This window comes from Lissotriton helveticus, chromosome 1_2, assembly GCF_964261635.1.
Source record: "Lissotriton helveticus chromosome 1_2, aLisHel1.1, whole genome shotgun sequence".
Taxonomy (NCBI): domain Eukaryota; kingdom Metazoa; phylum Chordata; class Amphibia; order Caudata; family Salamandridae; genus Lissotriton; species Lissotriton helveticus.
The window spans coordinates 370,944,889-370,961,804 of NC_136058.1; the positions used below are offsets into that span (position 1 = coordinate 370,944,889).

Below are 16,916 nucleotides of genomic sequence, written 5' to 3' on the forward strand. Positions count from 1 at the left end.
AAAGGCACTATTGCTCTAATGCAGTCTACCGTAGGGCATGGCGGTAGCGGGGCAGGGGCTTGCCAAAAGACAGGTGTGTAACTAGAGTTACTAGGCTGCCAGGCGACCTTGGCCTCCGCGCTCAAGCACACCGAAGTTCACATTGTCCATGTTGAGAGTTAAGGGAAGGGGTGGGAGGGGAGGGACGGGGCACTGCAAGGCCAGGTTGGGGGTGGTCTGCTGTGGGTTGGGGGAGGAGATGTTCAAACATGTTTATGTTTTCCTGCGCAGAAGTAGGGGGGATGGTTTTGGGACACCGCATGCACACACTGCGCACGAGGGGTTCGAGACAGGAGCTGCCTTAAGAACGACAGGAAACTTGCAGAGATGACTAGTACGAGTCAAGGTCTAATTAAAACAGAGACTGAGGTGCTCAGGGCCCTCACATGGAATGTAAGGGGATTAAATGATCACCGTAAGCTTAGGAAGGTTTTAAGTTACTTAAGCGTCAAAAGGTAAATTTAGCGCTCTTGCAGGAAACGCATCTGCCACTCACAAGCAGAATGTTCCTTGGCAGAAGCCTATCGGGCAACAGCCCAGCTGCTGGGTTTACGACACACTCCAGGGGGGTCCTAACGTGGGTTAACCCTAGATCGAAGCTTACACTGTCGCTGCTCCAAGCAGACCCCGAAGGCCGCTTTGTGCTGTGCAGATGCACTGGGAAGGGACACGATCTCATTGTCATTAATGTTTATGGCCCAAATTACGGCTCACCGTCCTTTTATAGCAACCTAGCTCAAATTTCCCGCACTTACCCAATGACGCAGGTGCTCTGGGGAGGTGACCTCAACCTGGTACTTAATCCGACGTTAGACAGATCAGCGGGCCCACCACGCAGAACTTCTGCGGTAGCATTAGCGCTCCAGACAGAGCTTCTAACTTTAGGCTTGGAGGATGTATGGAGACACAGACACGCAGAGCAGGGGGGTACACACATTATTCCGCATACCACAATATACACACCAGAATAGACTACTGGCTTGCGTCTTCCTTGATATCGGGCGTATCAAGGCTTGCACAGTACTGCTGCGTACTCTTTCAGACCACTCACCGTTACTACTAGTGCTGGAGACGCCAGCTAAGAAGATCCCGCCATTTACATGGCGCTTTCCCCCATACTTGTTGCTGGACGAACACTTCCGGGGGGAACTAGCAGAAGAGATTGATGTCTTCTTCGAGACCAATTTAGGCTCAGTTGATAGCTTCCGTTTGGGAGGCATTTAAGGTCTTTATTAGAGGTGTAGCTATGTCTAAACACTCAAGTGTCCTTAAATCTATTCGCCAGAGATTACCGCACTTAGAAAAACAGCTAGCCGGACTAGAAAGGAGCCAACAGGCAAGTCCTACCAATGCAATAGCAGAAGATATAAAAAGACTGGTGGCAGAGTATAACGAGGAGGCAGACAGGGAAGTCCAGCACATGGGGAAATATGCGACAGCTCGGACTTATGGTGAGGGGTAACGGCTGAGTTCGCTTCTGGCTAGGATATTGGAAGGATCTAGAGAGAAGGCGCATATCTCTGAGCTAAAAACTGCTACGGACGGAATGGTCACGGATGAGGATGAGATTGCGCAGGAGTTCAGGAATTACTACTCGGATCTGTACTCCTCTGGTTCTGGAGGCTGCACAGACGAAATAGCAGATTACGTGGAGCATATAAACGTACCCATGCTCACGAACACGCACCGTGAATTCTTAATGCAACCCATCAGCAAAGATGAAACCATAGACGCGCTGTCGAGTATGCGCTCAGGTAGTGCCCCCGGAACAGACGGGCTCACGGTGGGGTTTTACAAAGCGTTTCAGGACAAATTGATCCCGCACTTGTCCACACTATTTGATGATGTTTGTGTGGAGAGGAGCATGCCACAATCCATGAGGGAGGCGCTAATAGTCACCATACTCAAACCCGGCAAACCCCGCAATGATTGCAGCTCGTACAGGCCTCTATCGCTCCTCAATGTTGATGCGAAGCTGTATTCGAAGGTGTTGGCGACCCGCCTTGCGTTGCTTGCGCCACGGCTTGTAGCCCCGGAGCAGGCGGGGTTTATCCTGAGCAGAAATCTCACCTATAATATTCGAACGGTGCTGGGCACTATCCAACATGTCAGGCAAGATACAAAAGCAATAGCGGTATTTCTTGACATGGAGAACGCCTTCGACTCCGTTCAGTGGCCATTCATGGTGCGAGTGTTGCGGAGACTAGGCCTAGGTGAGCCATTCCTCCAAATGATAGGTGCTTTATATCACCAGCCAACGGCTCGACTTCGCATGGGCGACCTTGTGTCTGACCCCTTCCCGATCTGCAGAGGAACTAGACAGGGCTGTCCGCTCTCGCCGCTGCTTTATGCGCTTGTGGCTGAACCGCTGGCGTGTGCATTGCGAGAGTATCACAGCAACGAAGGTGTTAACTTCCCAGCGTATAAGATCATAATATCAACGTATGCGGATGACACTCTGCTATACGTGCGTGAACCAGAGGTTAATCTAACATCGGTACTCAGAGAGGTTGTACGCTTCGGGGCACTCTCAGGTCTGAAAATCAACTGGGCAAAGTCGGTTGCTTTCCCCCTGACCCCAGCGACACGCCAGTTTGACATGGAATATCCGCTACAATGGACACAATAGTCAGTACAGTACTAATTTTAAGACTTTCGGTATTCACAGAAGGCATTTAGGAGTTCTAAAGTTAGGAGTCCTAACTTTTCTATTACTAAATTGAGAAAAGTTCTAATTTTAAGACTTTCGGTATTCACAGAAGGCATTTAAGAGTCCTAAAGTTAGGACTCCTAACTTCTGTGAATAGCCGAAATGAGTAAGTGTGTTCTGTGAATACCAAAATGAGTAAGTGCCTTCTGTGAATACGAAAATGGTAGTAAGTTTAGGAATTTGTCTTAAGTTCATTCTGTGAATCGGGCCCATCCAATCTTAGGAGACCAGGAAAGGGGCCAGATGTGTGCATAGGATGGGGGGTGGGGGGTTGTTGGGGGTTTGTTCTTCTAATTCGATTCACATCCTGCAGGGCGTTTACAGCCATATAGGTATGGTACAGGGTTGCACCCTGGGAGTATGGACGAGGTCCATCTGCTCACCCAATAGGGAAGTTTTGATTCTCTCAGCCTTGCAATATATGTTATCAGCTCCTGGAATTTATGTGCATAACTCGCCGCCGGGCCCCCGGGCTGTCGGCTACAAGGCTGTGTAACTTGAGGCCGTGGGAGCTCCTGACTGGTGACCTATCCGCTGCCGGCCTCCCGGTTGTAGGCAATGGCTGTGTAAGATAATTGTTGTAAAATAAAAAAATAAATAAAAAAATAAAAATAAAAAAGACATAGGGCGTTATTACGATGGTGGTCGGTTGGACCGCCGACCGCAATCGCAGCAGTCAGGAGACCACCTGACAAGCATTGCAGCGTTCTAACCACTGCATTATTATTTCACCTCTGTGCTGGCAGTCAGAAAGTGCTCTATACCACAGCAGCTTATGCTGCGGCCAAGAAAAAGGACCTCAGCCCAGGCCGCTGTGGTATGGAGCACCTCCAGCACACCCATGCACCATGTGCCAAGCACCATGTTGTGCATGGTACATAGTGGATGGAAGTGAGTGGGAGCATTCCATGTGCATCCAGGGCCACTTTACAGTGGCCCAAGACGGACAGGGGCCTTGTTTGGGATCCCCACATTTTGTTTCCAATAGCGTTTTATTGGAGGTCTTCCGAGATGAAAAGGCTGTTGGAAAGGGATATCGTAATCCTGACGGCGGTGCCTGCTTCGACACCGCCCCTATTTGGGAATATGATTCTAACCACCACCCCATGAGGATCACTGATCCTGGCAGAGATGCCGGTCTTGCCTCCAACAGCTGCGGCTCCGACTCGCCGCATTGTAATCTAACAGTTGGACCGAAGGGCTGTCAGTGGTCAGACTGCCACTGACAGCCTGTCAATGTGCGGTCCAACTGCCATCGTAATAAGGCACATAGTTCCTACACCTGATGTGGCTGCTTCCTCCAACGCCACTGTTATTTATTAATTGATCTGAGCAGCGAGAGAGGGATCTCTCTACTACAATTGTGAAGCTGAGGAGTCAAGTTCTGTAGTGAAGGACATCATCTCGGAGGCGAGGGATGGGTGCATTTACATGACCTGGCTGCTCCATGAATTGTGAGATTCTGGTGTGAATTCTGACTTGGGAGGACATGTGTTCCAGTGGCCCTTGAATCAGCCCTTGAGCAGCAGACGCCTAACTCAAAGCGCCCAACATGCCAGATAGACACCTTTTCCTTGCATCTTCTCTCCCCTTCTGTTTCCTTGCAGCTATGGGAGGTAGTCTTAAGGTGGCCTACATAGCAGACAAACAACCAAAGTGTGATAATGTTCCCATTTTCTTTCTCCCAGTGGTGGCACGACTGATGAGTGATGTATCTTCTGGAACCTAAAATGTGTAGAGAAGCAAATGTACATTTTGGGTGAAACACATCTCTAGTAGTGGGGTGCATCGTTGGTAGAAATGGGTAAGCACTGTAAGTGGCTTGATTTTGTTAAATTCATTATGGTCACCATGTCTGGCAAAACAGATGTTTTTGTGGGATTGGAAAACGTGCTGGAAGAGTCAGTAGCCAGTTATCCAGGTAACCAGCTGGTTGTTAGAGGTGATTGGATGTGTTGTTTGGCGTCAATTTCTCCCAGTTGAGCATTTGAGCAGATGTCTCTATTTTTTTCATCAGAAATTGACATATGGTCTCAGCATCTTTTTGTGCAGGGGGATGGAAAAGAAATGCAATTAAACGTTATGCATATCTTTCTACTGGCCATGACATTGAGGCAGATTTTCAGACAGTACTGCTATTTAAGCCTAAATTGCTCACAGTGCTTGGACTTGTAGATCTGTATATATAATTTAAAAAAATGAAATGACCCATCCCCCCATGCTCAGTGCTGTTGGCTGAAAAATGGAGACTGGGTTTAAAGTCACCTTCGGGAATGGGGCCAGTTGGCAGCTACACATGTGGCAGGCTTCATCTAAAATCTTGAGGTTGAATTGCAACCTTAGGCATTCGAGGGGCATTTTGAATCACCCTTCAACTTATGTGGATATCTTAAAACTCGCGTTGATACAGCACTGTGGTAAATATAAAGTCCTCGGAGCCAGGTGTATAAAATAGGTTGTATTTATTAAAGCTTAGTTCCAGGTTAAGGTCATTAAAGTAAGTAAAGTAGATGGAATAAAACCCCACCAGGAGTGACCTCCCTGTCGCTCAGCCTGTCAGCCATCAACTGACACTCTACACTCAAGCCAGGCACCAAACTTTCCATGAGGTCATCAGGCATTCTAACACTCATACTAGCTGAGCAACAGGAAAGACACAGCTAGAGCAAGTAAATACATAAGTCAATTATAACAAGCACCCCCCACGCAGACCAGTTTGTGGTGCCCCATCTAGGATCTTCATGCACCGCTACCCTCCCATGTGTTAAGGTTCTGAAGGTTTGTTGGCACTGCACCAAAGCACTGCACACTTGCCTTACCATTTGTGGGGTCTCCGAAGAGCTTGTGGGGCTGTACTGAACCTCAAAGTTATAGAAATTACTGTATTCATCAGGGGGAAGCTCCCAGCGCACCCGGATCTGCCCCTGCCGCCCAGTCCAGACGGCAGAAACATTCTTCGGTGGGTCAATTAAACCTGTAAGAGATGTGAGTGGGAGGTGAGTACAAGGTAGGCTGGTCTTCTCTCAAGCCACGTAAGAGATTGGGGCTGGAAGAGAAACCAAACTTGATGAAAATTCAAAGGATGTTTCTGGGGAACTTCAATATTCAATATTAACTTCAATATGTACCTGATCAGCCGACTCAAATTCCATGCACCCCAAAGGACCCTAAGATAAGCCCAACTCTCCTACGCCGTGGTCCCCCGCACCAGAAAGACCAGATCGGCAGGCCGCTCCTTCTCCTTCCGCGTGGCCAGAGCCTGGAACAACCTTCCGCTCCACCTCGATACCTGGCTCTTCAACAGACCCCCTCCTAGATGGACTGGAACCTGTGACCCCCCAGCGCCTTGAGACCCTTACGGGTGAGTAGTCGTGCTGAACGCTTGATTAATTGAACTGTTACTACACACTCTAAAAATCCACATGGCATTACACGCCCCAGGTTTTGCACCCATTCTTCAACCACATAACATTTTTACAAGCTTCCTACCTATCGCTTTGGCTGATGAGCAGTTCCTTGAGTTTGACTTCTCCCAGGTGCGAAGATGCACACCAGGATTAGCGGCAAGTTGACTCGGTTAGTTAACTTATCCACAGAGACGTTGGACAGAGATATGAAGTTAACCATTCTGAGTAGGCAAGGGAACATAACAGGACTCTATGACTCGGGCTCTCTTTACTAAAAAGGAAGTAATATATCTGCAAAGTAGCCCTGTTTCTTGTATTTGACCTTCAGCTAACCTTGGCTCCATAGCTAACAGCGCTTTTCACTCAGACTGTGCTTTCCATTTGGCCTTATTAACATGGGGTTAACAATCCCAGCATGAAGAGTTCTCATGGCCAAAAACTCCAAATGAAGTGAAGGGATCATTTGGACATTACCAAATAACATTGGTTGCATAGAATTTCAAAATTAGCCTTTCCATGGATGTGACATTTTATTTAAAATATGGACCCTTCCAGCACAATCTTTCTTTTAAAGATGCCATGGTTTTTATTTAGATATTTATTTTAAGATTTGGATGGAGCTATTAGGACCACATGAGTAGGACACTGTTCCAAGTTGTGAGAGTGAAAATTCCAATTATTGGCCCAGTTCTCGTAATACTTTTCACTGGGTTTGCATCACAAAATTGGCGAAAACCCAGTGCAAAATTTTGTGGTGGGATTTACTAACGTAAAGCATGATTTGTGTTAGTAAGTTACCAAAAGAAACACAATGGAGTGTTATGCGTTACTTTGCGCTGCTTTGCATTTATGGGGGGGTCCTTGAGTAGAACATGGGTATTCCAATGCAACCACCCATGGGTTTTGATGCAAATCCCTATCGACTAACATTAGGTGACCCAAATTAGGCCCAACGTTTACATCTCCTCAAGGCAGGCAAACCAGCAGAACAACTTTTAAAAGACTGCACTTTTTTAACTTTGCATGTGTGCTGCGGGAAACAACCTTAACAACTCAGTTCCTAAATCGCGTTCTGTAACAACACGGTTGTTACAACGACCCCTTGTTACAGCGCGAAGCCATTACATCGCAAGTCAATAGATCGACTTGCACTAGATGGCGCTCCAACACCTTCCCTACTGTTGCGCAGGGTGGAGTTGGAATAGTAATTTATACTATTCCTAATGTTGGAGCGCCATCTAGTGCAAGTTGATCTATTGACTTGCCATGTAATGGCTTTGCGCTGTAACAAGGGGTCGTTGTAACGACCGTGTTGTTACACCATGGTGTGTGAATGCTTGTCATACGTCATACTTGGTTGTACATTGAGAAGTCTGCAAAGTTCTGTAAACTCTGTAAAACTGTGTGTCTTAACTTTATTTTGAAAAAGAGGTTTTGTGTACGAGTGGTAAGGGTTCTGAAGCTTGCTTCCCATGCCCCTAGTTAGAAGGATCAATCGCCTCTTAGTTGCAGTGAAGTCAATCACACTTTATACGGAACCTACAGGTACATTAGGTCTACCTGAGGATGTCAGATCCATATATCACATTCAATTATTGTGCCTCACCCACGTTCTCCACCTCCACCTCCTGTTTATATCTCGTTTCATTGGTCCTCACATCCACCACTTTAATGTACATCTTTATGAAGAGTCGTACGTCCTCCTCGGGGAAGCTGCAGATGTAGCGAGAGCTTCCTGAGCCAAGATCCTCCACTGTGATTGGACACTGCGTGGCCTCATCATCTCTGCAATGGAAGAAGATTGATCAGCCTTCGCAAGTACAAACCACTCAATGCTCTGCTCACCCCTCGAGCATGTCCAACAGTGGCCTACGAGGCTTGATCCCAGCCTCTTCCCATCTTTGAGGAGATCACTCTGTTTCTTTCAGATTTTAGACTCATCCTGGATCTCCCTCGCTACGCCCACATCACCTCCACTTCCAAAAACCTCCCTGGCTCCTGGTTCAGAAGAGATGCAACTTCAAGCTCCTCACCCACGCGCTCGAGGTCCTGCACAACTCCAGACTCGCCTACATCAACCACCGCCTGAGATTCCACAAAACCTCTAAACATCTCACTCTGCAGGAGGACGCTCCTCCTACCTCACGGGCAACGCATGGAACGGCCTCCCCCAGCACCTCAGGGCCTCCCCTGCTCCACAGGAGCTCCGTAGGACTCTGAAAACTTGGCTCTTCAACCAAGACCCTGGACCCTGCCATCGCCTGGATACCCTCACGGATGACAAGTTGTGCTCTACAAGTCAACTGATTGATTGATTGATTGAAAGAGGCTCGAGGATGAGCAAGAGATGAAGCTAACAATCTCTAGGCAGGACTATGAGGACCAGTTTCTATGCTGCAGCAGAGTGGAGGGACTAGATTAAGGCACCGTTAGAGGCCCTGTTCTGTAGGCAGGAGCGAAAGCACTAGGGTATAGCCAGGGCACTAGAGTTATGCGATCCTGCGGCCATGGAGTTTCTGCATAATTATGTATTGGCCCTTCGCAAACAATGACCGGTCACCTTTCAATTGCCTATTGATGTGTTTGGGTCTGAAATTGTTACTAATGAGGTTAAACCTTCTCCCATACAGTGTTAACATGAGTAAAAATAACAAAGTAAAACTATATCAAAATGTGCTGCATTACGCAGCATAATTTGAATTCTATTGCTGCATATTCTAGTCATCCCTACCACACAATCTAGTCCTCCCCTGTTCATAAGTCCAGTGGCCCTGGTTATAGCTTGAAATACTAGTGTATACGCTGGTCTCTAGGTGCAACGGTCAGCAAAGAGGAAGGGTTGAAGGATAGGGGTCTGGTTAAAGGCAGTAAGGTAAAATGCGGGATCACATACTAGGGTATACATAGGAGTAGAGGCATAGGTATGGGTAGGACATAGGTAGATTGTAGGCAGAGGTAGAAGTGTTAGATTGTAGCCAAAGACACACAATTGATCGACAGAATGCAGAACAAACCAAAACATTGACCCCCAGTCAAGAGATCTGGGTTAAATCCACCATTCTTTTGCTCACCATGCCACCGCAGTTTAGACCTGGCAATATGCAAATCAGTCTTGACCCTGTGCCTCATGGGAACAGTCCAGCCCGAACTGCCAAGCCAAGTCCTCCTTGGACTAGAACCAAGCATCCTAAGGCAGATTTCGGGGTTTCACCCTTCATCAGCCAGGATAGCTTGAATTCAGTGTCACAGTGATCCCGGGACCCACGTTTGGGCATACCCGCCGCACTTAGGGCGAGGAAGCAAAAGACACACAATTTATGGACCTTGCCTGGCAGTTCTGGCTGGACTGTTCCCATTGGGCGCAGGGTCAAGACTGATTTGCATATGGCTGGGTCTAAACTGGAATGGCATGGTAACCAAAAAAACAGATGGATCTAGGCCCAGATCTCTTTACTGGGGTGAATGTATGAAATTGTTCTGTATTCTGTCCATCAATTGTTCTTTTTGCATTTGTCACCCCGAGTGGGACGGGTGTGCCCAGACGTGGGTCCCATGCTCTCCATGCCACTCGAGTCAAGCTATCCTGGCTGATGAGGGGTGATGCCCCGAAACGGTCCTAGGATGCTTGTTTCTAGTCCAGGGAGGAACTGGCCTGGCAGTTCGGGCTGCACTGTTCCCATTGGGCGCAGGGTGAAGACTGATTTGCTTATGGCTGGGTCCAAACTGGATTGGCATGGTGAGCAAAAAAACAATGGGTTTAGGCCCAGATCTCTGTACTGGGGTGAATGTATGGCATTGTTCTGCATTCTGTCCATCAATTATTCTATTTGCAGATTATGGCCAAGGGCAGAAGTTCTATTGCATCAGCAGTGATAATTGTACTTGGTTGTTGGGGTGTATTTAGGGATTGAATTCCTAAAATGTATGCAGCTGTAGAAGTAGTATGGTTTGGATGGACGTATTAGATTACAGGTATGGATAGAGATATTGGGATGCTAGACATGGTTGAAGTTACTCAAGTACAGACATGCGTAGATTTGATAGAATAAGAACCTGTAGGTATTCTGACATGAGGCACATGGATATAGAGAGAGACAGAAGTATTAATTTATGTTTAGAGGTGCATGATTGGGGAAAGTATCTAGGGCATGGATAGACATATAGGTGTTGGTGTTATAATGTGTGAAGGTAGAGTTCTTTGGTATGGGACAAAGGTACATGAGTACATTGAGGAGTAGTTGTGTAATTGTATACGTTGGTACAGAGGTATTATGGCAAGGGTGTGTGTGAATACTAGACAACAGGAAGGAACAGAGGTTACCCCAGATCAGGATGTGTACACTACATAAATACATAAATATTCCGATATCCCCCTGTGTCTTCCTCCTTTGTCCTGTGATTATATCAGTGTAGTAATGACTGAGGCAAAGTGGTAGGCACACAATGTATTCTTCTTAACAAAAGGTAACCCTGTAGCATACTGCTGTAACAAACCCAACCGCCTATTACCCGCTTTGATAGCGTTCCATACCAGCATTCTTAGAACAATGCATGAAGTAGACACTTATACGGACATGTAAGGAAATGGAAGGGTGGAGAAAAAAGCTACATAAAAACACATACGGAGCTACCACATTTTGCATCCCCTTACTTCTAGTGGAAAAGCAAGCTCATGCAACAGTCTCCGAACCTAGTCGGTAACACCGCTTTGCAATAATTGTGAATATCCAAACTGCCATAGTATTAACCCGGCACGTCCACATTGAACTTGCTCAAAACTAAGTCTGGGAGGAGTTCGCAGAGTTCCATGCAAAGCGCAAGCGGGTGCTGCTTACTTTCAGCTGCTCGAGTAGATTTTAACTCGAGCTGCAGCTTTCTCAACGTGAGCGGATAGTTTCTCAACGCGAGTGGTCGCGAGCTGTGGCACTGAAAATTCTGGACCCGTGTTATGAACATCATCGTAGCATGACGAATTTGATATCAGAAGACCGAGAATGGCTAGTACACTATGCACAAGCATTTTCGTCATGTTCGAGTGACGATTTCACTCTGAAATCGTAGTTTTCGTCCTGAACCCCCGGCTTCCATTTTGTGTACGGCAGCCATTTTGTGAAGGACACGTACACCTCTTCTGACTTCCCTGTGACCTGGGCAAGCTGACTCCACTGCCCAAGGCCAAACCTGTTCGGTCAGTTCCTCTCCCAGTGGCCGAACGAGATAGCATCAAGGCACAACATGTCATAAACCTTTCATCACACACAAACCACGCCTGATCTTGCACACACCTGTCCCTGTTTCCTACTTTATGACTTGCTTTACGATGAGGAGGTGCCCGATTTTATTGGGGGTCCGTTGATATCTGATGAGAAAACTGAGCCTTGCCGGATAATTTATTGTGGGCTGAACAAACTGAAATATGGGCTTGTCATCATGACTCTGCTTTTTCTTTGTAGTGAAAACATGTGAATGGTCAACTGAAATTTAAAGAATGTTTGCCTAAAGCGTAATATTTTGTATAAAAAGAGAAGGCTGGCTTTGTAAGATTGAGCAGTCTCCTGAGAATATACACCGTGTTGTACTTCTAGGACGCCTGTTACTTGGTTGCAGCCAATAAACTCGATCTTTGACTTCACCTAGAAGACTCTGAGTTTCTGTAGTCTGAAACAGGAAGTACCCAAAGTCTTTGGGTGTTGTCCCTGGCACCGCTGGGTTACCGGTTCGGTACCGGTTCTGAAAAACCCAGTACTTCAGTTGGCGCCCAACGTGGGGCGATTTCAGCGGTACCGGTCCAAGCCAGAGGTTCGTGAGGAGCTTCGTGTGAAAATTCTAGAGGAAGGCCGCCACTTCATCGACCCCTGCATGTCGACGTGGTCCGAAAGTCTTTGCTGCGAGGTTCCCCGCTTCCCGACGGCTACGAAAGACTGCTGCCCTGACTATCGCCCTGTTTTGGACCCTTGATGTTTGGTAGAGCGAAACGATAGACGAGTCTTCTGGTGACGTCATCGATACCTCAGTTAAGTATAAGTGGAGCGTCTCCCAGTCCTTAGTTTGGTTCTTAGTTTGGGTATCCCTTCAGGATCTTTGATTTGGAACTTGCAAGTACCAAAGCCAAAGTACTTGTGTATTCACGAGAATATCGTATTCGATAATACTTTGAAGTTTGAAGCTAGACTAGAGAGCGAAGATGCCTGGTCTTAGCAGACTTGGAAATTTGTTTTGTTTTGGTTGTAATAGGGATTCCCGGTTGGAGGACTCGTGTCCGGATCCTCCGATTGGAACTCCAACCTATGAATTATATGTGAAACATGGAGTAGGCCCCATCACATACAATGAAGTATGGATCCGATACACCATAAAGGATGGTGTTTTAAAATGGCCCCAATATGGTAGCTTTGACACGGAAATACTAGATAACCTCGAGGTCAAACTTTTCAAGAAGAAAGCTCGGCCGGCGACGTTTGACTCTTTCCGCCTATGGCATAAGGAAGCCAAACAGAAGGAAATTAAATTAGCGAAGAGAAATAAGAGAGAAAGGGGTATCTCGATAATGCAAGCTGCTATGCAGTTTAAAGATAACGAAGAGGAACAGATGAGTGAGCAGTTGCACAGGCAACGTAAAATGATAATCGATAAATGCTATCCAGTTTTGCCGCCTCTTCAGCAAGATGCAGCAAAAGAACTTGAAAAAGATCCCCTAATGTCGCATTTGTTGAGTTCACCACCCCCCTATGCGCAAAATGCTACGGCACCTCCGCAACCTTTAGTTGCACAACCTTTGGTTGTTGTCCCTCCTGCTCCTCCACAGCCACCAGCTGTTCTCCAGGTGGTTCCTATTCCTCCGGTGCAGCCCCCTCAAGGGCCACCGACTCTGACATCTGCTTTGCCTTTACTTCCTACAACTTTAACTACTATATCGACTCCCACTCCTGGTATTCCTCCTGACACTGCCTCTGCGTCTGCCTTGCCTCACCCTGCCTTTCCGCTTGTCTTTTCATCCACTTCTCCCTCTGTTGGACAAAGAGTGACCAGCACGGTCACTAGTCTTCTATATCCCTTCTTTGGGGCGACAAGTACGACCCCTACCTCAGAGCGTACACAGTTGCGTAGTCAACTGCCTGATTCTAGGGAGAAGGAAACATTTAATTATTTGGCACGTAAATGGGTAACTGACTCAACGGGTTATGACTAAGAGTCTGTTATGGATGTCTTCCATCAGTGGGAAGCACCGAAGCAGAGATATGTTTTTGAGAAAATGTGTGTTTTTCTGTGTGAGGATTTAAAGGATAATGATTTGGAACCTAATCCGCCCGAGTTGAGCCGTGTACGGTTCGAGTTTTCAAAGGGAACAATTGTGGGTTCAGATGTTGAGAAAGCGGTTGCGACGTTGTTATCCTTCAGGAGTGAAGGCGTTTCTCATTCATTGTTTGATTCCTCTGTTAAGAAGAAGGTAAGACAGTACCCCATGAGAGAAGTTCCTCCAGTATGGAAGAAAGCAGTGCAGGCTGATGTCGCTAATCATATTGATGCTGTACCAGCTCATTTTCAGCGTGTTTGGGTACATGTTCCATGGAAGCGAGCTGAAGTTTTGGCCCTTAAACAGACATTGCCTGATCCCCATAAGAATCCTGCAGGGTATTACAAGGAATTGTCGCAGACTGCAGGTTCATGCTTTTTTTTTTTTTTTTTTTTTAATCCTCATATTGCGAAAATTCTGTATGTATGGAAAATCAGGTCTCTGCCTCTGTACTTTTATACCGTCACTGCCCCTAGGTCTTTCTTGATTGGGGAGTTTCCCTTGTTTTGTTGTATCAGAGGAGCCCTTTTTAGCCATTTACATTTTGGCATTTCTGTTGTTTAGGAGGAGAGGAGCTAGCCACCTTGGCTACTCTATGAGTATTATACTCATCAAACCAGGAAATGCTTTCGCTTTAATCATGGGACCGTATGTTCTATCCTTACATTTGGGGTCAGGTAGTTTTCCATGATTTCCCAGAATTTATATCTCTTGTTAACTTTCCCTCTCCTATCTAGTCTGTTTATCTTAATGGCTGAATTTATCCATTCTGAATGTGTTGGAGGTAATGGCCCAATCCACTTAATACAAATCTCCCTCCTAGCTATTACCATTAATGCAAAAAGTAGATTTGCTTCATTTACTGTTAATTCATGCCCTTCTCCCGGACTATCAATCCCAAAGATAATAAGACTTGTACTTACATTTAGTAGCCTTTGGAAGATCGAGCTTAAAGTCTTACCAACTTCTTCCCAAAACCTTTCCAGGAGTGGGCAGTTCCAAAACATGTGAACATCATCTGCTTTTTCTTCTCCACACTTTGGGCACTTTTTTGCACCTGCATTTTTAAATTTTGATAGTTTTTTCGGTGTCCAATATGCTCTGTGAAGCGTATAAAGATGATTCCTTTTCAAGGCCGCTGCATTATGAATTTAGCCGATATCGATATGTTGTTTGGGAATGTTGTTCCACAGCCTCTATGGGGAAAGATTCGTCATGCAGATCATGATCAAGAGTTAGGTGACTCATGGGCTAATATTACTGCTGTAGATGGCCGACAAGTTGGTGGTGCTAAACCCGAGCCTTTAGTAGCAGATCTCCCTGGTAGGATCATTAATTACATGAAAACTCTAATGCCTGCGATGCGTGTGAATTGGGATAAGTTGTCTGCGTGTAAGCAGAAGAAAGATGAAACAGTGTCGGATTTCTTCACCAGGTTTGAAGAAACGTTTGTCGACCACAGTGGTCAAGATATGAGTACAGAAGGTGGTCAACGGTTGTTCGTTGACAAGTTCGTACACAATTTACTTCCCGAGTTGTGTAAGAAATTAAAAGATTCAGAGAGTTCGTGGGCTGTTTCTTCTTCAGCACAGATATTGGCTACCGCACAGTATTATGAAAATCGAGATAAAGATGAGAAGGATAGAGCAGAGAAGAAAACTAAAGAGTTAAAGACGAAGGTTCTTTTACAGCAAGCGTATCCGCCACGTGGTGGTGGTGGTCAGAATAACTATCAGCAACCTCAACAGTTTCAGAGGAACTCGCAAAGAGTCGAGTATACTCAACCACGTGTTCCTGTAGGTCCCAATCAGTGTTCATATTGTAAGGAAGAGGGTCATTTCAAGTATAGTTGTCCTATCTTGTTACAGCGTACAAATGGTGCTTCTGGTGTAAGAGGTATAGGTGTTCAACAAGCGCCTAGAGGTAGAGGACGTGGAAAATTCCCCCAGAACGCACGTTCCCTTCCGCCTCAAAATTCAATGAATAGTTTTGATCAGCAGAATAACGCGTCTGGTAGGACGGCTCAGTACAATGCTGATGACTACTATGCAGAAGATGAACGCATGGAAGGTAATGATTGCTAGGACAGCCGTAGACAAAGAGAGGGAGTTGTTTCAGTTCCAGTAGATCAGAGTGGACCTTATGTTGAGGTGATTACATCAGGTGTGTCAGAGCCTTTTCTGTTGGATACTGGTGCTACAAAGAGTTCCATTATGCACTCTAAACTCCCTGGCGCACCTTTGTCTGGCAAAACGAATGTCTCAGTAGGTTTTTCTGGCGCCCCGGTTAGGAACCCAGTTTCTAGTCCTATGTCCCTTTCTGTTGGACCTTGCGAATTCGAAGCGCCCCTTATTCTAACGACAGGTTGTGGTGAAAACTTGTTGGGATTGGATCTGTTGAAAAGATTGTATGCGACTTCTCCCTCTGGAGTACAACTTACACTAGGTAAGAAAGTGGTTTCCTCAATGTATTTGTCGAAGGACAAACTCCCGACAGAATTGTCATTTCTTCCCGATACTCTTTGGGCTACTGGTCCTAATGATGTGGGTCTTTTGGAAATACCGCCATATGTTGTGACATTGAAAGCCAATGTTAAAATGCCACGAATTCCCCAATACAAGATTTCGAGTGAAGGTGAAAAAGCGTTGCTAGCGATCATTTACGATTTGATTGAAAAAGATGTAATTGAAGAGACAAGAGGTAACGTTTGCAATAGTCCTGTTCTGCCTGATTTGAAGCGTACTGTTCCTTCTCAGCCACCTGTGTACAGGTTTGTGATTGATCTTAGAGAGGTCAATAAGATTGTTGTGCCACAATTTCCAGTAGTTCCTGATATCACTGCATTATTGACCATGATTCCAGCTTCTGCCACTTGGTTTTCGGTGATTGACTTGAAGAATGCTTTCTTCAGCATCCCGATTGCCGAGGAGAGTAGGGATATTTTTGGCTTCAGTTTAGGAGGACGGAGCTTCCGCTTCAAACGCGCTCCCCAGGGCTACTGTGAAAGTCCATCAATATATAGTCAGGCTTTAAAGACACAGCTTGATACGATTGTTTTACTTGATGGCGCTACCCTTATCCAGTACTTTGATGATTTGCTTATTGCTGCAGATACTGAAGAGATCTGTAAAGAAGCCACGTTGTCTTTGTTGCGTCATCTGTCTGATTTACATCACAAAGTGTCCCTTTCCAAATTGCAATATTGTCAACAAGAAGTGACCTACCTAGGTCATCTCTTATCGAAGGAGGGAAGGAAACTGACCCCTGAAAGAATTCAGGCAATAGCGAAATTGAGTGTGCCAAGGACACAGAGAGAAGTGCGTACTTTCTTGGGTATTACATCATATTGCAGACAATGGATACCGAATTTTTCTTTGCTGGCCAAACCTTTGGTAGCATTAACCTGTAAAGATACACCGAATCCCATTCCATGGTCTGAAGAGTGTCAGAAAAGGTTTTCCGAATT

At 46.1% G+C, this 16,916-nt stretch overlaps 1 protein-coding gene across 1 annotated transcript in view; it reads right to left on the bottom strand.

The window, feature by feature from the left end:
- MPL (MPL proto-oncogene, thrombopoietin receptor) overlaps window positions 1-16,916 on the bottom strand; it is a 285,621-nt gene that overhangs the window by 157,108 nt on the left and 111,597 nt on the right. Inside the window, exons 3-4 of the mRNA XM_078673533.1 lie at window positions 7,763-7,941; window positions 5,569-5,723 (exon numbers count right to left, since the gene is read on the bottom strand). Coding sequence (XP_078529659.1) covers window positions 5,569-5,723; window positions 7,763-7,941 — 334 coding nt within the window. The remainder of the gene's footprint in view (window positions 1-5,568; window positions 5,724-7,762; window positions 7,942-16,916) is intronic.